Source organism: Chamaea fasciata, unplaced genomic scaffold, assembly GCF_029207755.1.
Source record: "Chamaea fasciata isolate MVZ Bird 193981 ecotype frontalis unplaced genomic scaffold, bChaFas1.0.hap1 SCAF_10, whole genome shotgun sequence".
NCBI lineage: Eukaryota > Metazoa > Chordata > Aves > Passeriformes > Sylviidae > Chamaea > Chamaea fasciata.
The window spans coordinates 5,049,074-5,070,160 of NW_027094095.1; the positions used below are offsets into that span (position 1 = coordinate 5,049,074).

At 47.4% G+C, this 21,087-nt stretch overlaps 1 protein-coding gene across 2 annotated transcripts in view; it reads left to right on the forward strand.

The window, feature by feature from the left end:
- ABL2 (ABL proto-oncogene 2, non-receptor tyrosine kinase) overlaps positions 1–20,976 on the forward strand; it is a 45,106-nt gene extending 24,130 nt beyond the window's left edge. Inside the window, exons 1-11 of one of the 2 annotated variants that reach the window (XM_066192147.1) lie at positions 2,283–2,388; positions 5,850–6,020; positions 6,714–7,009; positions 7,586–7,858; positions 8,592–8,676; positions 10,301–10,478; positions 11,058–11,242; positions 11,535–11,687; positions 12,522–12,611; positions 13,852–14,025; positions 14,580–20,976. In XM_066192147.1, the coding sequence (XP_066048244.1) occupies positions 2,283–2,388; positions 5,850–6,020; positions 6,714–7,009; positions 7,586–7,858; positions 8,592–8,676; positions 10,301–10,478; positions 11,058–11,242; positions 11,535–11,687; positions 12,522–12,611; positions 13,852–14,025; positions 14,580–16,276 (3,408 nt within the window). In that variant the 3' untranslated portion in view covers positions 16,277–20,976. Of the gene's footprint in view, positions 1–2,282; positions 2,389–5,849; positions 6,021–6,713; positions 7,010–7,585; positions 7,859–8,591; positions 8,677–10,300; positions 10,479–11,057; positions 11,243–11,534; positions 11,688–12,521; positions 12,612–13,851; positions 14,026–14,579 lie in introns of those variants that run through there. The other variant, XM_066192146.1, reaches the window with a different exon arrangement.
- Positions 20,977–21,087: the final 111 nt, after the last annotated feature.

Below are 21,087 nucleotides of genomic sequence, written 5' to 3' on the forward strand. Positions count from 1 at the left end.
TGCTTCTAAATGGATGACTTAAGTTGTACAGGAAGGGTAACCACTCTCAGGAAACAGCTTTGAAAGGCAGCACAGGGAATAGGGTAAAGAGCTAAGGAAGAACTGCTGTGCCTGAAAGGTGGATTCTTCCACTGAGGAAGTTGAGTGTACCAGAATTCAGATTTTATATCGTGCACTTACTGTGAAAGGCACAGGAACAGGATGCAGATGTGGTGGATGCAGATGTCAAAGTGATGGCCTGCAGTGTAAAATAACTATCTAGGAAAATCCGTTTTAAGAGAGATAATGCTCATTTAGAAGCCAGAAAGATGCTTGATTTTATTCTGGCTGGGTGCATTTGACAGGACCTTATGAACTGCTATGCACTCCGTGTCCTTTCTACTGGAGAGCACCTTCAGGAGGGTGCCTGGAAGGGGTGTAGGCACAAAATTACTCTGTTGCAGGAGACTTACAGCCAAAATGTTTCTCACCCATAATGCCAGTGCTGGCAACTACATGATTCCCATCAGGAGCTCTTAACACACCAGCCAGCCATTAAGCTTTGGCTTCAGACTTCTGACAGAGGCTAAAATTGATGGGGTAAGTAGGGATATGTGAAAGATACATTATATTAATCCAACTTAACTTCCTGCTAATCCTTCTTTGTTCAAAATACCAATTACTCATCTGTTGTACTTTAACTAAGAAGTAAATGTGCTATTTTAGCTAAGGTTAGTAACTGTCACAGCTGAGACTAATCTAGCCACAAATTCATACGTAGCTTGCACTTTCCTGGCACCATTTTAGGTAAGGGTGATTGTCACAAAGCTCATCTGTGTCTTTCTGAAGCTGTACTGGCTTTCTCCATAAATTCTGATAATTCTTTTTGTATTAACAGATATGCTAAGCTTAGTACAAACGCCAGTGTAATTCAGAGTAATTGGAGCAAATGCAAGCTGAGAAAACAGTAAACTGCAAGAAGAAAGACAAAGGGAAAGGAGGTAAAGCCCAGGAGCTCTCAAGCAAAGGTACCTCAGCCTCTGACCACTAGGTAGCTTACTACAGGATTCACTGAGCTCACTTTTGGAAGAGGAAGATAAAAGGTCACCCCCTTGTCAGAACTTCAGGAACAGCAGTGTTCAGGTGTCCTAAGTTAATTCTTTGCTTAGTTAGCTTTCCACAAATGTCAGGTGTTGCTTGCAGGGGAAATTACTGTTGTCAGAAGCCATATGGGAAAGGCAACTCCTCATCACCACAGCATCCCCACAGTTCTGTGTACTCTTTTTCTATATTCACGGCCTTACAAAACACAAACATTTGAAATAAGCCTGGTTGCTTACCTTTAGTCTAGTTTGAGTCATCATCACACAGTGCAGCTTGCCCCACTCACCGAGCAGTGGAGTTCACAGATTATGGAAGTGCTGCTTTCTTACCTCACTGGATTGCAGCAACTCCTCTCCCCCAAAAAGGCTTAAACCACGGATTTCCCTTTCCCTGCTCCCTTTTATACCCCTCTGCAGGCCCACCACCCTCCCAGGTATGAGACTGCCATGGTGAGTGCTGGTTTGTTAACCCTTCCATGGCCCTCTGGCAGGAGGAGCCTGTCCTACCACCACAAGCTCTCCTAGAAAACCAGGGCTTTGAAAGAGTTCATCAATAAATCTGAAGGTTTTGAGAGGTAATTTGATGGGGCCTTTGTGGAAAGCTGTCTGGAGTGTTACTAAATCAGCAAACGTGCAGCTCAGACTGAGTGCGCTGTGCTGGCCGTGCTTCCTGCATTCCAGACATGTCCAAGAGTGTTCATGTGCTCAGCGTTTATACCTCTCCAAGATGTGGATTTTCACCAATGTTGATTCCCGTCAGTAGTGCCCCAGCAGTGGGATGTGGAGTGGAAAAGTGAATCAATCTGGGCGGTCCCTTTAATGGGTGATCTGTTTTGTAGTTTGTGCAAAGGAATTTCTCCAAGGAAACTGTTTGCTTTCTTCCCAAACACTTTGTTACCTAACTCATAGTGGAACAAAACTCTGTCTCTATAGCTCATCTCAAAGTTGTTTCAACTTGCAGCCCAGTTCCCACATCCTCTGTGTGTTCAGCAGTCCCTGGAAAGCTCCACCCTCCCATCCAGTTAATAACCACGTTAACCCAGGGGCTGATTTTCCCAGTCTCTGCTTTGCCCGCCCGCCAGCGCTTCCTTTCCCCTTGGCCCGCGGCCTTGCCAGCAGCGATTGCTGTGTGTGGAGCCTTTGTGCTCAGGCCAGGATTTGTGGTGCCAAGCAGCCTCTTTGCCCTCTGGGAAGCACAGCATGAGTGTGGGGACAGTCCTCTTCCAGTCCAGCAGCTATGGCAAGGAGGGCAGACTGCTCTGCTGCCTCGGCGAGGGCGCCTCCGAGCCCGGCGTGTGCTTCACAGGTAGGATGCTCGGGGGTCTTGTCCTGTCCTGTCCCTTCCCTCTGTTTTTCCAAGTGCTCAGGGAGGACGAGGGCCTTTCAAGTCTGTCTTTCTCTTGTAGTATGAGACCAGCTGCAGGCAGGTGTAAGATTGCCAGCTTTTATTGGGGTTTTAGGATTAGTGAAATGCTTCTTTTCTCTGAGCAGTTACACTGTATTTCAGAATTAGAGACCACTTCAGCACTTAATGTGACTCTGAAGTTTAAAATTTAGCATATTCTACCTCCTGCTCTGAGACCAAAGAGATTGGTGATTGGAGTGTTGGCAACAAGGGTGGGGGACAAAACACCCCTTCCATGGTGGCTGCATAGGAAAGCTTTCATATCCGGAGAGAAGCAAATTGTATTGTGGGAATAAAGAAAAGGAAGGAGATGGATGAAGCGTAACCTCCTTGTGTGACTGTGTATTACTTGTTCACTAAACGATGATGTAAGTTTTCCATTGCATAGGAAATGAAAGTGATAATATAAGATTTATAGCCTTGAAAAGGAGCTGATATAAAATGGAATTTCCCAGCTCATTTCCTGACTTTTGGTGTGGACAGAGCTGGTAGACTATTCAGCTGGAGGGGCACCATTGGTGATATGCTTTGGTTATCTCTGTGATGATCATGTTTCACTTTTGTGATGGATGGTGTAGATCCCACACTGTATGGAACAGCATGGTCTGTTATGGAATTATAACCTGCAAGAAATACTTTTGTATCCTGGTAAAAACCCCTTTAGGTGTTGGGCAACCTTTACAGTTATTTAAACATTCAAGCCACTTTTACATGAAAGTGAAGGAAGTCAGTGAGACGTGAACTCCTAAAAGCATTTGATTTTTAGGTAATGTGATTTTTAGGTAAGCACTGTAGCTAAGTGATTGAAGCTTCTCATCAAACATTAACTTCTGCTGACTTTTTTGTACATCAGGTGGGTGTTAAGGACATGTGCCAGCCTCCCAGGCATTCCCAAGAGTGTGGTAGGAGTCCCACATGTGCTTTGACTCCCTGCTGCCAGTCCAGCACAGCCCCACACGTTTCCATGAGGGCAGAACTCTTGGTGCTGAACAGGTGGCATTTCTGCTGGCTTTGTCTTGCCTGCAGTGGGCTCAGCTGGGCACGGGGCTTGCTGCAGCAGCTCTGGAGCTGGGCTGGCCCTGGGCTGCTTCAGGCTACCCATGGGTGGATGGATGAACACTTAACTTCGTGCTGTCTGTGGAGCAGGGCTTGGGTGCTCAGTGTGTGAGCTCTTCTGGCTGGAGAAAGAAACTTAAAGGATGTTTTGACTTAGAATAAATGTTTTATTTTTGTTTAAAGCCTTTCACTGGTTGGCAGATACATAATTGAAAGTTAGAAGGTAATTAGCACTGATAAGGTATTTTGGAGCTGAAAGGTTGGGTATTTTTTAGAAGCTGCCTACTTTTGTGTTTGCTCTCTAGCAGAGATATGTAAGTCAGGGCTCTCATACACGACATTTGATTTTTCTTAAAGCATTGAAACAGTCAGAACACAACTCACTGTAGGAGCACAAAGAATGTATTGTTTAATTAAAAACATATTTTTACTCTATTAAGAGGACTGGATTTAGGAACTGGTGTTCTTTCATGGAGCTTAGTATGCACACATCCAGCCCCAAGAAAATAACAGTAGGATGTTGGCAGCCATGCTGTAATGTAGGTAGCTGAGCATTTTTCTTATTTTCTATGATAGCATCCAGTCTGATGGGTTAATATCTTGTAAAACTAATTGCAGTTGAGAATTAGGAATAAGAAGTGTATGTAAATATTGCATCTGCAGGCAGTGCAATCAAGGATCTGGCATTTTGGTGCCTTAGTTTGTAGTCTCTTCTTTCTGTGCTAGGAGAACCTTGACAGAAAGCTACTTTTAGGTTATTAAATAATTGCAAGATGAACAGGTTATGCAAGCAATAAAACTCTGAATAATTACCAAAAATGCAGTCAAAAGCCACTTGGCTGTATTTAAAATGGAAGCAGAACAAACCTCAACCACTTACTTTCTCATATTCCTACAATAGGGTAAAAAAAATTACATTATAGGCTGGAAACCCCCTTAGTCCTCATTTTCCAGGCTTGAGCTCTGTCCTGTGACACAGATTTGGCATATTACTATGCCTGTTACATGGCACATTCTTCCTGTTTTGTGTCTCACTGACTTCCCAGTTTTCCTGTCCTGTGCTGCATTTGAGCTCTTTGTTCCTTTCTTAAGTGCCTTATAGACCAGCTCTTGCTCATGAGTGTAAATCTTAGGGATCTGTGGGGAAGGGGGTAGGTGTAGCCACACAAACATTTTCTGGCAGTGTCTGCTTAAAAACATCCCAAACCTGACTCCTCAGCCCCTCAGAAATGGGCCAAACCAATGACTGTAAAACCTTGGATTTCTTTAGAGAGAACTTTTTATGTTTAGTGCATTTAATGAAATCTCTTTGCAGTATACATTTCTCTCAAGTAAGTTCAGGTAGAGAATTTAGAAATAGATATTGGGACTTAGATCTGTGCCATCAGGGAAAAAGTATGTAACTTTACACCTTCATATGCTTTTGTTCCCTTGAGCAGCCCCTATGTATGAAACCACACCATCACTCCTTGTCTTAATATTCAAATTTTCTCTACTACCTGTTCCTGGAAAACCTCTCCATGAGTTAGAAAGGCAGTGGTGGTCTTGACAGCACTAGCATGAAGTGTTCACAGTTTTGCTTCTTACTACACTTCTTCCTAAAACTCTATGGATTTAGATTGGTTTTAATCATCACAAGAACTGAAGGGACTTTTTTCTTTTGTTGCTGAAACATGTCTGATTCCTCCCCCCACTCCCTTGTAGTGACAAGTTTGCATCAGTTGTACATTGCAACAGCAAAACAGAAATGCTGCTGCTAAATACCCAATGTCACCTGTACTGCCTTCTGTCCCTGTTCCTGTCGGCTTTCCACCTCTGTTTACAGTCTTGAAATGTATTACAAATCACTGTCATTGCTGTTAATACCGAACCAGTTACTATCCCAACTTATACATCTCATTTGTATCATAGTTCAGTCTTACCTGTATTGGTAATGTTGGTTTCACATCCAGGCTATGTCCACCACAGAAACAATAAGGACAAAACATAACATTTTGTGATTGCAAGGTTTCCTTCACTACTTCATGTAATTTTAAAAAGTGCTTTTAATTGTGCACCTATTTTTAATCTATGAATGCTTAAATAATTTTTAATAGAGGTGTAGATAAATTAAAGCATATATAATATAATAAATATTAAATAGAAATTTTATATACATAGCTTGCTCCTTGGCTCATACCAGCTAAATTACCTTCTCCAGGAGTTGGACTCAATGATCCTTGTGGGTCCCTTCCAACTCAGGATATTCCCTGCTTCCGTAACTAGAATTGTACACGAAATGATTGCCTGTGCTGTCCTTTCCTCAGAGGCCCTGCACCGCCCCTACGGTTGTGATGTTGAGCCCCAGGCACTGAACGAAGCCATCAGGTGGAGCTCCAAGGAGAACCTGCTTGGAGCCACTGAGAGCGATCCCAATCTCTTTGTTGCACTTTATGATTTTGTAGCAAGTGGTGACAACACACTCAGCATCACCAAAGGTAAGGCTGGGAGCGCAGAGCAGCTGTGGCCTTGAAAACTTAGCAACAGAAATCAGGAAATGGAATCCTTGCCTGGATAGGAGTGGGAATAGTGCACTTAGGGAATGGGAGTAGTGCACTTAGAGAGGGTGGTTGCCTACAGGGATGGTGGGAAGCAGACAGGCCGTCCCTCATGGTGCTGCAGGGACACCTGCTGGGCAGTTCTGCTGGGACAGGCACAGTGCAGCCCACTCCTGTGCCAGGCTCCCCACAGGCCCTGTGAGATACCTGCTGTAGGAAGGGCAGAGGGAAGTGGGTACATCATAGATGGTAGCAGAACTCGGGGGCAGAATCAAGAATTAAGCTTGCACAGACACTTTCTGCTTCTGGTCAGTACATGTGTCAGAACTGTTAAACCATATCGCATTTAAAGCTTCAAGGAAACAAACCTCATCCCTCCGAGAAAATAAAGTCTTCCTAGTCTAATTAGCTGGAGTACAAGAAGCTTTTTGAGTTCATCTCGCTGCACTAAATCAGTGGACAGTATCCTAGCTATTCTGTCTGAGCCTTTGCTTGATAAATACTTTATATGTAGCAGTTTAATTATAAGATGATTTCTGTTGTTAAGCTACAAACGGATGCTGTGTTTCTCCCTCAAGGAGACACAACAGCTTGCACTGTGCTTATTTTGTTTTTTTTTCTTTCTGGTCACAGGTGAGAAGTTGCGAGTCCTGGGTTACAACCAGAATGGTGAATGGAGTGAGGTACGTTCGAAGAACGGGCAGGGCTGGGTACCAAGCAACTACATCACCCCAGTGAACAGCCTGGAGAAGCACTCGTGGTACCACGGGCCGGTGTCGCGCAGCGCAGCCGAGTACCTGCTGAGCAGCCTCATCAATGGCAGCTTCCTGGTGCGGGAGAGCGAGAGCAGCCCGGGCCAGCTGTCCATCTCGCTCAGGTACGAAGGACGTGTTTACCACTACAGGATCAACACCACCTCGGATGGGAAGGTAAGGACCTCTGGACAATGCTGTGGGGAGAGGAGAGGAAGGTGTTAATTAAGGGGTGGTGCAGAATCACAAGTTGCACATCCAGTATTCGTATAAAAGGAGTACACGTGTGCCAAGGGTTTGGTGGTAACTCCCCAAACAGCACTTTATAAGAAGTGTGGACAGTTCTTGTCTGGGCTGAAAGTAGCTGGGTAGCAAGGCAACTGTGGCTGGAGGTGGTGATAGCCTTTCACTGATCCCCTTAAAAGCAGCAGAGCTTTTTGGTAAGTGGGCATTTTTAACCAAGATCAGGTAATGGCATGTTGTGTTGAGAGACTTAAGAATTCCAGTTTCTGGTCCTGTAAAGCACAAGGCAGTAGACAGCACAGTTTTTAAGTGATGGCTTATATGTAGTTGCCTTCTGCAGGTGAAAAGTGCACAGATTAATACTTATTTGCCCAACAAGAGGAGAACAAATATTCTAAAATCCTGATTTTCTGATAAAAAAAAAATTAGAATGTTTGTACCTGTTTTCCAACATTACTGGAAACTTCCAGCTGCCTTCATTTAAGCAGATTCCTGTTGCTTGCTTAACAGGTCTATGTGACAGCAGAAAGCCGTTTCAGCACCCTGGCAGAGCTGGTGCACCATCACTCGACGGTGGCAGATGGCCTGGTGACAACCCTGCATTACCCAGCACCCAAGTGCAATAAGCCCACCGTGTATGGAGTGTCCCCCATCCACGACAAGTGGGAGATGGAGCGCACCGACATCACCATGAAGCACAAGCTCGGGGGAGGGCAGTATGGAGAGGTCTACGTGGGGGTCTGGAAGAAATACAATCTCACAGTGGCTGTGAAAACCTTAAAGGTGAGTTTTCAGATCTTGGGCGCTGGTTGTTTGGTCACCGTTTATGACAGGAGTAAGGAAATTGTAATGTTCTCAGCTACACCTCGTGATACAAACGTCACAAGATGGAGTGTGCTGATCTGCATACAATCTGTGCTTCAGAGTAGCCTTGCAGATCAAAGTGACCCTATCAAACTTCAACCAGTGCACGTGGCTTAGAAACAAATTGGAATTTTGGCCCAGCAGGACCTGCATGTGCAAGTCAGACCAGTAGAAATAGTTACCAAAATTCCCTTCCTCCAGAGGAGCTGTGAAGGCTTTAAGAAGTCAAAGGTGTAGAAAATACCTTCTATAAGCTGTCCTCCACTCCTGAAAAAATTCAGCTTCTCCGTTTCTCTTCCTTTTCAAAACCTTGTGTTTATTTCAGCATTAACAACCACAATTCTAAGGGCCCCCTGAGTAACTTAATTTTATAGCTCTACAGGGGAGCTAAGTCAGTGATCCTGAGAGCCTTTCTCTCACCAGCCACAACAGCTACCAAATGAGCAAGCCTGGCCCTGCCAGGGTACTGCGGATGGGTCTGCAGGGCAGCCAGGCAGCTGATCAGGGCTGTTACAGTTTGCTTTGGTAAAAACCAAAACAGCAGATTGGAGACAAAGATGCCATCATATATTATCAACCTGGATGTGTGGTGTTAACCAGACCTTGGTCATGAAGATAAATGTTCCCTTCTTTTGCCACTCTGTCTATCTAGGAAGATACCATGGAGGTGGAAGAGTTCTTGAAAGAAGCTGCTGTGATGAAGGAGATCAAGCACCCAAATCTAGTGCAGTTGTTAGGTCAGTGAAATGCCTTGCTGTTTGTGTTCTTACTTAGTCTTCATTTTGGCAGAAACTTGACTGGTTTGAATGCATTGGCAGCTTTTCTGTGTTTATATAACTTTATGAATCAGGTCAGGTTATGGGGTGGTATTTTTGAGAGCTTTATGTAATATTGGAGCTAAGAGACACTAATTTTAAATAAAACATCAAATAGTCACTTACCTTAGTCGACAACTTTGCTGTTGAGGCGGGACTGTTACATAAAAGTTTGCAATATCATCCTCCTGCTGGTTTGTGTCCTTGGCCTTAAACATGCTCCAGGGTTCAGTGATCAGGTTCAGATTCCTTCTCTGCTCTGTTAAATCAGATTTACAAAATCATTTTCCCTGACTTATTTTTCTGAGAGAATGGGAAAAAAATTGTAAGAAATTTCAAAGTGAAAGGAAAAATTCCATTGGAAGCACAACAAATAACGTTCTCCATACTTTTCAAATCAGAGACACTTACAGAAAAGGCTGCATTGAAGAGAACAGATTAGTCCATAATTAGGCAGAAGACACCAGATTGCTGCTGCTTGTGAGGAACTTTGTGTATCACCAAATAAGTACATGAGGTCAAACAACTCAGGACTGGAAAAAATCCACAGGCTTTACCTCTTGGCTCTGCCCTGTTGTCTCACTGGCAGATGCATGATATGAGGATCATTATTAAATAGTTTGCATAGCTGTTAAATCTACATGCACAAAGATTCTTAAGGAGACACCCTAAACCTTTACTGGTGTTTAGTTGCCTCTGGATTTCTGGCACTCTCAGGAGCAGAACTGTCAAGCCAAGCCTAGGATGAAAGGAGAAATGTGAAGAATGTGAAGGCTTTTACTAATGGCAACTGTTCTGTACCCATTTAAAAAAAAGGGCACAGATGAAGTGTGTGCCAGCCCTGTCTGGCTCCAGGAGCAGCGACTCAGAGCTTTGTCATCGGAGAGCTGCATTTTTGCTCTTTCTGATGCACAGTGCAGTTGTGCTTTGCTCCTGAATGTGTCAAGAGCTGCAGGGGGGATCCCAGAGCTGTGACAAGGGTATACTGTTGCCCTCCTCCTCCGCCTTTGCATGCTTTGTACAGTGACTGCAGCATGGAGTCATCCCAGGAATGTGTGAGAATGCTGCTCTAGGAGCAGGTCCCACCATGCTGATTCCTCACCCAGCACATGGGAGTGCTTCACATTACTCTGTAGTGACATTTCAGTCTGGAAATCTTGCCAGCTGACAGGTACCTGCTTCCAGTTGGCCACTCTTCAGCTTTATGAAGGCAGAGAGGGGAAGAAAAGCAAATTGCGTGTTCAAAATTCTCCTTTTTCACTCTGTAACCTTTCAAGGAACAGAACAACTGCTTCATGTATATGATATAGGAATAGTGGTGCTTTCGTAGATGTGTCTCCCTCTATCCATAAAGCGGATGGAGAGAAAAATAGACAGAAACCCTGAGTTTTAAGTTGGGCTGCACTGACCTGGGTCTTGTACGTGGAAGTCTCCACTTTCCCAGAGAAACACCCAGCGGTACAAAATGCAATAAATGGCTGTTCAATCAGGAGCAGTGGTGGGAAAGGGGAGCTTTATTCACACGCTGCCTGCTCCTCCCTGGCAGGCGTGTGCACCCTGGAGCCCCCCTTTTACATCGTGACGGAGTACATGCCCTACGGGAACCTGCTGGACTACCTCCGGGAGTGCAACCGCGAGGAGGTCAGCGCTGTCGTGCTGCTCTACATGGCCACCCAGATCTCCTCTGCCATGGAGTACCTGGAGAAGAAGAACTTCATCCACAGGTGGGTGAAGTCCTGCTGAGCCGGTACACTTTCAGATTGCAATGATAAAAAGGCCACTGGAATGATGGGCCAGGAATTCCAGCTTTTGGAGAGTAGGGATTCACACTGGCTTATCCATTGGCTGTGTTGGCTTCAGTACTGTCTTGCAATACCTTCTCCCCAGGACTTTGACAGCAATCTTGTGCCCAACTGCCTGGCAACACCTGTACCCTCTGTGTACAGACAGTGTCCTCCCAAAGTCCTGTTTAAATGCAGACAAAGCTGTGCCATAAACCTGTTATCAGTGTGTGATGAGCTGCTGATCCCGTCCTACCCTCAGGAAACATAAATTCGGCAGCGTAACAGCCATCATTACTGAAAACTTAATAGAATTTAAAGAATTAATACTTATCCTGATCTACCTCATTGCTCCTAAGAGAAAGTCCACTCAGTTTCTGACACTGTTCAGGGCAAAGGTCACCTTCCTTGTCCAACCTGCTGTATACAGAGAGCAATTCCTGATCCAGGGGAGCAGGGCTTCAAAACTACCTGCAAAAGCCCTGCTGCTGCTGCAGTGGTTTCCTTTGTTCCTTTGTACAGGGACCTGGCAGCACGGAACTGCTTAGTTGGAGAAAACCACGTGGTGAAGGTTGCTGACTTCGGCTTGAGTCGACTCATGACTGGTGATACCTACACAGCCCACGCTGGGGCCAAGTTCCCAATCAAATGGACAGCTCCTGAGAGCCTGGCCTACAACACCTTTTCAATCAAATCAGATGTGTGGGGTAAGAAAACTCGCCTTCAGTGTCCTTTTCTTGTTCATTTTGGTTTTTTTCTGCCAGCCCAGACAATAACTTGCTTTCTGGCCTGGGCAGAAACCTTTGTGAAGACGGTCACATGCCGGGCCAGAACTTCATGTATCAATAACATTTTTAGTATGTGATGCCTCCACCTAGACTGGCCTGAAATCCCTGCAAGGAAACAATGCTGCCCCAAGCTGCAGTGAATGCCACAGAGTAACGAACAACACAAGGGCAGACTTATGACCAAGAATTTTTTTTTTTCCTCCTTTTGCAGCCTTTGGGGTGCTGTTATGGGAAATTGCTACCTATGGGATGTCACCATACCCAGGCATTGACCTGTCTCAGGTGTATGATCTGCTGGAAAAGGGCTATCGGATGGAGCAACCAGAGGGCTGCCCTCCCAAGGTGTACGAACTGATGAGGGCATGTGAGTATCTTCTGCCAGTCTTGGGGACAAAGCCTGGGGAGGTGGGAGGAATCTGTAATTAACAGCCTGTCTCCAGCAATACTTGATCCCCAGCATGTCAAAGTCAGGGTGGGCTTCGGTTGTGAAACAAAGAAAGTGGGGAGCGATGAAGGATGTTACTGCTTAAAAAACCTTAAGGAAGCTGACAAAAAACCCAAAATCTGGGAACTCATGTGATCCTAATGCAAAACAAACAGAATGCCACTTTCCAGACCCTGTGGTGACACCAGCAGACAGCACTTCCAGAATATCTTCCTCTAGTGCAGATTTCTAACTACAGAAATTACACTTTTCATCGTGATACTCGTCTGTAATTTTCCAAGCTCCATCTAGCATCAAGGCACTCTCCTCCTCTTTCTCCCTCAGGGTGCACACATCCTTCTTTTGGAAGGATCTGCCTGAATTTCAGTATTAAGAGCATGTGAGCAGGATGGTGCCTGGAGCTTTACACACTCAGTTATCTGTGACTGGGCTAGATGTGTTCAGTCCAAGCAGCCAAGGTAGCAAATATGGAATTGTCCGTTGCCCAAAAAATTCAGAAAGGGCGATAGTGAGATCTGAAAAACCTGTAGAATTGGCAGAGAGCTGAGATTTTTAGAATTGGTTCTTTTCAAGGTTTGTTTGTGAGGATACAGTGGGGTGACTGACTGCTGCCAAGAATCAGTACCTGTGAATGACTCTAAAGCCTGTTTAACAGTCGGTCAGAGTCTGACCACTTTCTGTCTCCTTGGACAGAAGAAAAATTCATTTCCCTCTTTTAGGCACTGAGCCTTACTCTGCTTTCTGGCATTGCAGGCTGGAAGTGGAACCCACCGGACCGACCTTCCTTTGCTGAGACCCACCAGGCTTTTGAAACCATGTTTCACGACTCGAGCATCTCAGAGGGTGAGAGCTGCTGCTGTTTTGCTCCTGAAACAGCACTGGAGGTTATCCCCAGAGTGCTGTGTCTCATGGATGGGCCCTTAAGGCTCATCTGCTGGCAGTGGGGTTGAAATGGAGCTCCATCCCTTATTCTCTTAGCCGTAATTGGGATAAATACATTTTCTTACTTGTTTCAGAAATACTAAAAACTGAAAACTTCAGACACATTCCAGTGCAGGGAACAGTGTCATTTCATTTGAGCACTAAGTTTCCAAAGAGCTGATTTAAAGAATATTGTCTCCTCTATCAGAGGAAATCTCTTGTTTTCCAGGCTGAAGAGTGAGGAACAGTGAGTGATGGAGAGAGAGAAAGATGCATGCATATCACAGTCCCTTGCTGACTGCAGCAATTAGGTCATGAAATATTACTCTACCAGCCTTCACTTTTAAAAAAGTGTGCTTTAATCTCTGGATTTTCTGTTTAGCTACTTCTAGGAGCAAATCTGTGCAGCTCAGGTCTGAAATATAATCTACCAGGAGGCAAATACTGGTGAGGAATGTGATACTATTCAGCAGACAAGAAGAAATGTCAGAGCATTCTGCTCCATTTTTAAGTTAAATATGCAACTGATCCATCAACTTCCCTACTACAGAGAAAACACGCCAGATGCAATTTCACCAGTGAGGATCTGTAACAGGCACATCCAGTGGCCACACAAATGCCAAGCTGGGTGTGGCCAGGAGGTTGTGGGTTTTTTTCTGTGCTTGTTTCCTTTTTCTTTTTGTTGACATGCAATCTTCATTTCCTCATGGAGAGGGTTGCAGTGCTTTGCCTCAAGCAAAGCAGCTTAAATCCAGATCCAGGGAGGACACAACTTTGGGGGTGCATCAGTAGGAGGCACCTTGGTTAAAAACAGGCAAATGCATCCAGTGCTGTCTTAAGCTCTTGAGCAGCCTTTAATAGACCTTTAATAGACCCCCTGTACAGATCCTAGCACTGTTTTTTTGTTTGTTTTTTTTTTTTGTTTGTTTTTTTTTGTTTTTTTAGCTGAATTTATAAAGATGTAAATGAGTTTGAAATCGTTATGAAAAACATCTGACCCTGAATACCTCTAGACTTGAACAAAGACTAAATCCATAAATTATGTATTTCTCAGTCATGGATCTCTTCCTGCCAGTCTGTGTTTGCAGTAAAGATGGAGGGGTTTTTTTTTCCTCTTCCTTTGCTGGTCTCTGTTTTGACTGTTCCCTTTTTTCCCTTACAGAGGTAGCAGAGGAGCTTGGAAGAACAGCCTCGTCCTCATCCATCGTTCCTTACCTGCCCCGCTTGCCCATGCTTCCCTCCAAGACGAGAACGCTGAAGAAGCAGGCGGAGAACAAGGAGAACATTGAAGGAGCACAGGACACCGTGGAGCACTCGGCGTCCAGCTCAGCACCAGGTGTGGAAGCAGTGAGGCCACGTGCTCTGGATGTAAATTCCCAGAGAAACAAAGAGCAACATGACATGGGCATGCTTTGTGCTGCTGTGTCAATTATTTACTAGCAAATAGAAAACACTGTAGTGTATTCAATGTTCTTTTAGTAAATACCATTTTATTTGTTCTTTGAAATTCAGTTTTGCTGCTCTTTTTTTAAATGACAGCTTCAAAACTAAAGGTAACAATGCAGCAAGAGATTTTCTCCTAGTCTTAAGGTATTTAGAAAGGAGCAGAGAATTACAGTAAGGGAGCAATAAACTGGAAGAAAAGAGCAACTCTTTTCTGATCTCTCTCTGAAGTGGCCTTCTCAGTATAGACAATAGACAAGTCACATGCAGAAATGGAAAAAGGTAAAGAAAAAATAAAATACAAGTGGCTCACTTCTTCCCTTGCTCTATCTCTGCAGTACCTGGGCAGGTAAATACACCAGGCCTATAAAACCCAGTGCAGGACGGGGAGGTGGAAATGGAAATGGAAATAGATTGTCCAGCTTGACACCTGTTTCTCTTGCCCAGGTTTCATCAGAAGCACACAGCCAACAGGCGGGTCCCCCGCACTGCCCCGCAAGCAGAGGGACAAGTCCCCCAGCAGCCTCCTGGAGGATGCCAAAGAGACCACGTTCACCAGGGACAGGAAAGGGGGCTTCTTCAGCTCCTTCATGAAGAAGAGGAACGCTCCCACGCCTCCCAAGCGCAGCAGTTCCTTCCGGGAGATGGAGAACCAGCCCCATAAGAAATACGAGCTGACGGGTAACTTTTCCTCTGTTGCTTCCTTGCAGCACGTGGACGGGTTCTCCTTCGCTCCCGCGCAGCAGGACACGAGCCTGGCTCCCCCCAAGTGCTACGGGGGGGGCTTTGTGCAGAGGACCTTCTACAGCGAGGAGGGCACCGGGCCCAGCAGTGCTGGGGGTGTGAGCACTGGTGGAGGGTGGTCGGGCATCACTGGCTTCTTTACGCCACGCTTGATTAAAAAGACACTGGGTTTACGAGCAGGAAAACCCGCTGGCAACGAAGAAGCTTCAAAGCCTTTTCCAAGGTCAAACTCTACATCTTCCATGTCCTCAGGGCTTCCAGAGCAGGATAGGATGGCAATGACCCTTCCCAGAAATTCCCAGAGGTCAAAAATTCAGCTGGAACGGACTGTGTCCACCTCCTCCCAGCCCGATGAGAGCACAGGGAGGGCCAGTGACCTGATTCCCAAAAGGTTTGAAGAAGGCCCTGCTTTGAGCAGAGAGAGACCAAAAGCAAAACTCTTGCCAAGGGGTGCCACAGCACTCCCCTTCCGAACTCCCTCCGCATCGGAAGAAAAGGAGGGTCCAGGGCTAGTGGCAGCTCCTAAGGGCAAAGAAAAAAACAGTGGCCCACGACAAGGAGCCCTTGAGGATGGCGAGAGGCCAGGGTGGTCATCTCCGGTAAAGGCTGCAGCAATACTTCCAACCACTCATAACCACAAAGTGCCAGTCCTAATCTCACCCACTCTAAAACACACTCCAGCAGACGTGCAGCTCATTGGCACAGACTCTCAGGGTAATAAATTTAAGCTCTTATCTGAGCATCAGGTCACTTCTTCCGGCGACAGGGACCGGCCCAGACGGGTAAAACCAAAGTGTGCTCCACCTCCACCACCGGTGATGCGGCTCCTGCAGCAGCCAGCTGCCTGCTCGGAGGCGGCAGAGGAGCTGAGCAGCGTGGCGGGGGCGCAGCACGGACTGGAATCCAGCGAAGGGAGTAAGAAGGCAGCAGCAGCAGCAGCACCTGTTGGTGGAAAATCCGGGAGGCCCGTGATGCCTCCGCCCCAAGTGCCTCTGTCATCGTCTTCCACCTCCCCGGTGAAAATGGCCAACGGCACGGCCGGCGCCAAGGTAGCGCTGAGAAAGACCAAGCAGGCGGCTGAGAAGATCCCCGCGGACAAGATCAGCAAGGAGGCGCTGCTGGAGTGCGCGGGGCTGCTCTCCAGCGCCATCGCCGAGCCCACGCCCAACAGCCAGCTGGTGGACACGGGGCACCAGCTGCTGGATTACTGCTCAGGCTACGTGGACTGCATCCCGCACACGCGCAACAAATTCGCCTTCCGGGAAGCCGTGAGCAAACTGGAACTCAGCCTGCAGGAGCTGCAGGTGTCCTCGACAGCTGCTGGCGTCCACGGGGCAAACCCCGTCCTTAATAACTTATTGTCATGTGTCCAAGAAATCAGCGATGTGGTGCAAAGGTAGCTACTGTCAATCTGGGTAAGAGAAACACACACGGGGAGGGCGGGACTGTTTTTCTGTACTGATGCTTTCAAAAGGAAAGACTGATACTTGAGTATGTGAAGTACCTCAGATCACTGAGTTCTCCTCACGTTTACAGGTTCATCTCAAAAAATTGGGGATGGAGAGGGTAGATTAAAGCTGTAAGGGGCAGAACATCAAGGATCTGTCCCTACCTAGTCAGGCTGATCTGCTTGGTATGGCAAGGGAAAGAAAGTTCCTTCTCCTCCCCTGGAGAGGCGGGAGAACTGATGGCAGGTTCTCCCTCTGGGCAGGACGGTGGTGACAGCTGGAGTCCTGGGGTGGCTGCAGCTGCCTGGCTGCACAGATCCTGCCCTGGCTGCACTCCCCTGTGCTTTGCTGTCCTGACAAGGCCAAGGAAAGGCACTGGGGCTCTGCTGGTACCAATGGCAGAGTAGCTGGAGCGGCTCCGGAGGGGAGTCGTGTGCAGCTGAGGGAAAGGTCTAATGCACTGACAGTATCCAGAGCTGCTGGAGGTGGATGCACTGGTCTGGATGGCTTGACTTCCACAGCGCTGTTGCTGCTGTAATGAGAACTGCAAAATTAGTTAATATATGAAACTGTCCCTTTTCCCTCCTGTCCACCTCATCCACCATGTCCTCATCGTCATTGGGCTGGAAGCGTCAGGGATGCTGGGCAGACTTACCACTGGAATTCCCCCTTCCCACCACACAGCCTTCACTCAGCTGATACCTATTTCTAGTGGTCTAGCACAGGTGCTGCTTGATGGTCATTTTTGAGTAGTTTGGGGCTCTTGCACAACTTGCCAGGGTTGTTGTTGGGGTGGGTGGGCTCTTTTTTTTTTAAGCTCTAGATTGTTTTTAACTTGTTACCAGGTTGACTCCCCAGTTCAGTTTGATCACCGTGAGGACCCATGGTAGGTAAGGCAGAGCCTCTGCCCCCCTGGCTCTTCTCCACACTCCTTTAGCAGTCACAGCACTGCAGGGCCAGCTGGAGAACCAGAAAGGTCCAGCCTGCCCACCACGTGCCCTTACTGCTGCAGGATTGCCTGGACCTGTCCCTAACCCTTCACACTGCCAGATGCCTGGGATTCGTTCTGATGCTTACCTGTCTCACAGGCTTCCAGCTTCCCTGCATCCCAAGGTGATGAAGTATGGCAGCCCACAGGAAACACCACGGGCATCTCCATGTATTTATTCCCGTACTTTAAAGGCTAGAGGAGAATCCTAGGCTGTGGTGTAGGGAATGTGCACATGACCTGTGCACTCCTCTGCCCTGAGGCGTGGCAACAACAGCTGTGACTCTACCTTGAAGGGCTCCCAGTGGGTCTCAAATGCCCTCTAACAACCCCAGAGTGAGAGCAGCTGAGTGACTGGCATTGTCAGCCTTGGTCCTGGTGCTGTTTGCAGACTGCTGTGGCCTCAAAAAGCTGATCTGTGTCTACACACAACTCCCCAAGGCGGAAAGGTACTGGCAAGTAGGAAGAGCTCAGTTGCTGGTTTGTGAGAGGAAAGGAAACAGGCCTGAAGCCTGGCTCCAAATACACCTTACCTGCATGCTGCTGCTCACTCCACACTGCTGGTGACAGAGGATCTTGCTTGCTTTGCACCTTAAGTATTTTTTTTTTTTTTTTGGCTAAAATGCTTTTAAAACTTGTTTTTCAAGTGTGGCCATGCTGTTTTTATTCTAAGCATACAGAGTGGAGCTGTGGCACAGGTGGGCACTTCATTTCTGTCTAGCAGGACATGTTGGTGCTTGGAAGCAAGGCTGGGTGTCTCAGCAAGTGTCCTTGTTTTTCCCACAGAGCATAGCAAGACAGGCCTGGAAAAATCTTTAGAAATGGCCTGGTGTCTGAGAATCCTCATTTCGTTACTGGTCTGTGTTAAGCAAAGTTGTTTCAGGGTGCGTGGAGGCACAGCTGAGGAGCAGCATGGGAGGTACAAGGGACCAGTGAGCTTCTGTGGCCCAGCAAGGGAAGTGTTGGGGGGGGAAGAACCAAGCAACCCCTTGTGCTGGCAAGTCCTGATCCCCTGCAGCCCTGGGGGCTGTCCCAAGGCTCTTCCACAGGAGAGTACCAGCCCCTTATCTCCTAGACTTTACTGAGGGCTTTTGTGGTTTACCTTATCTCTTTCAGTCATCTTCATGGAAGGTGTGCATCCAAACTGCCTTTGGAAAGGTGACCTGCAAAGGGAAGGTGGTTTGTGGCGTTGCTTCACATGGCCTGTCAAACCATCAGAAGGATTTAGAGGATGGGGGGGCTCTCTTTTCTTCGGGGCAGAAGGGCAGGTCTTGCTTTCTCTGGCAGACCATCACATGGTTCCATCACTGTACTGCTGCTCAGCCGGGGACAAATGGGCTGGAACTGAAGGGCTTCCAGGGGAAAGGAATTTTAACCAGAACATTTTGAAGCTTAGCCCAATTCTGATGAGTGTTTTGAAAGAAGCCTTTTTTTTTTTTTTTCTTCCCTAAATGCTGGTCTTCCAGAAAAGCTACAGCAAAAGCGATAGAATAGCAATATGGAATTTCTAACTACTCGAACTCCCCTCTTGCAGCCCTTTCTGAAGAAAGCAGCTGTGTCCCAATGAACACTGGCTATCCTCACTTCCTTTTGGATGCCCCATCTTCTCCTTGCCCCCACAGCAGAGATGGGCAGTGGGACAGGGCAGCATCCAACTGCTTTTCCAGGGTCACAGAATGGCTGAGGTTGGAGGGACCTTTGGAAGTCACCTGGTCCAAACACTCCACCCAAGCAGGGCCACCAAGAGTCACCTGTGAGGACCTGTCCAGGCAGCTTTTGGGCATCTCCAAGCACAGAGACTCTACACCCCCTGTGCCCAACACAGGAGCTGGTTTAGTTCTGACCCCTCCCATGGTAGAAACTCAGAGGCCCGTGGAATTTGGGGATTTGTTGTCACTCTCATGGAGTGTTTTCTCTGCTCTTACCGATCATCTAACAGCAGGCAGACTGTGGCAGAGGTAGTGCTGACTTGACAGTTTGTATTCCCCTAAATTGAAGGATGCAGAATTGCTGGGACTTCTGCTGTCCTCGAGTGTTTTATTCCCAAACTGCAATGTTCTCCTGCCCTCTGGCAGGACAGCAAAAGGATGCTCTCTGGGAAAGCTGGTTCTGCTGGAAAATTACCATCCAGTTGTTCTTCCTTCCACAGCTACTCCTAAAACTTTTACCATTCCCTCTCCCTTTAGCTAGGTCTGTCTTTCTCTTCAGCCTTAAAGGTCTCCACTGTGGCTAATTCTGTTTTCAGCCAGATGTGCAAAGAACGCGTGGGTGCTGACACCCCATTATTTGTCCCAGTGAAGAGCACTTCACGCTCCATGGGTCGGTGCAGGGGACAAGGCAAAAATCCTGTTGTTTCTTCTCCTCAGCATTGTCAGACAGCCGTGGGGGCATGGCTGGAGCTGGGCTCTCTCACTTGCACTGCCATGGGCCAGGATTTCAAGCAGTTGTCTTTGCCACGGGGATGGCGCCCACGGGCCCAAGCACAAAGCACAGAGTGAGCTCAGGGGGGCACTTTCTCTTCCTACCACTGTGGGAATCAGCTGACTCACAGGTGCAATTCTCTCTTCTTCCTGCACTGTACACCCTTCTTAACCCCAAAGTGGTGCACTTGATTTAGTCACGTTCTTCGTTAGTGTGGGCAGGGGTGAAGCTGAGCTGAGTCTGGGTCTTGGGACCGCACCAAATCCAGCCAGTGGGAAAGGGGAATTGAAGTGAGCAGCGTTGCTGATGCAGAACACAGCGGGGAGGGAGGGAGGGCTGTGCTTGTGCTCCTCTCCTGGGTGCCACTGGCCTTGTGTCTGCGAGACACAAACGCAAGTGTTGACATCTGTCAGGGCGCTTCTGCAGGAGCTGTGGGGCACCGGGACCCAAACGCCACAGTGGAGACAGAGCAGCCCCTCCCCGGCAGGCAAAGCTGTGGGGTGGGTTACGCTGTGCAGCCACAGAGCAGTCCCAACCCCCATGTCCTCGCACCTACCCGAGGCAGCCTTTTCCTCTGGGGCATCCACAGCGCGGACAGGCACGAGTGACTCCAGGAGGGTGGTGACAAAGGCAGCAGGCTGCTGCCCTCTCGTGTAACGCACTCAGCTCAGCCCTGCTGCCCAGCAGGAGCTGCCGGGGAGACTGAAAGGTGGAGACCGCAGCGCGCGTGGAAAGCTCCCAGCGCACCGCCCAGCTCGGGTGGGTGCTGCGGTTGTGCTGCAGCTCCCTGGAGCGTAGAACAAAGCCCTCAGCCCGCTCTCTGGCGCTTCTGGGACACCGACTCGCTTCTCACAGCTCCACGCTAAGCAATGTCCGTACCAAAGGGGCTCGTCCTGTTCTTCCCCACGTGTCTGCTGTGCACGGGACGTGGAGCCTGCTCGGCTCACACGGCACTGTTTGTGTTGGTATTGAGGGCAGGAATGGATTGAAATGAAACACGTTAATCACCAATCACTCTTAGCAGTGTTGTCAACTGTTTTTGTTTTTGTTTTTTTAAATTGTTATTGTAATATATTTTGGTTGTTTTTCTAATTTAATTCTCTCACTATCGTCTGACTGTGAACTGCGAACAGTGTTAAACTTGATGTAAATAAGGCCCTTGGAAGGGCCTCTTTGCCTGTCGTTCCACCAAGTTTTGCCAATTTGCATTTTGTTTTAAATAAAGGTTGCAATATTTTATTGGCAAAAACCACTTGAGTAGATGCTGGTTCTGTTGTTTTTGTTTTGTTTTTTTTTTTCCTCTTAATGAATATTTGAAGCAGCTCAGTCCTAACCAGAAGGAAAAAATTGGGTA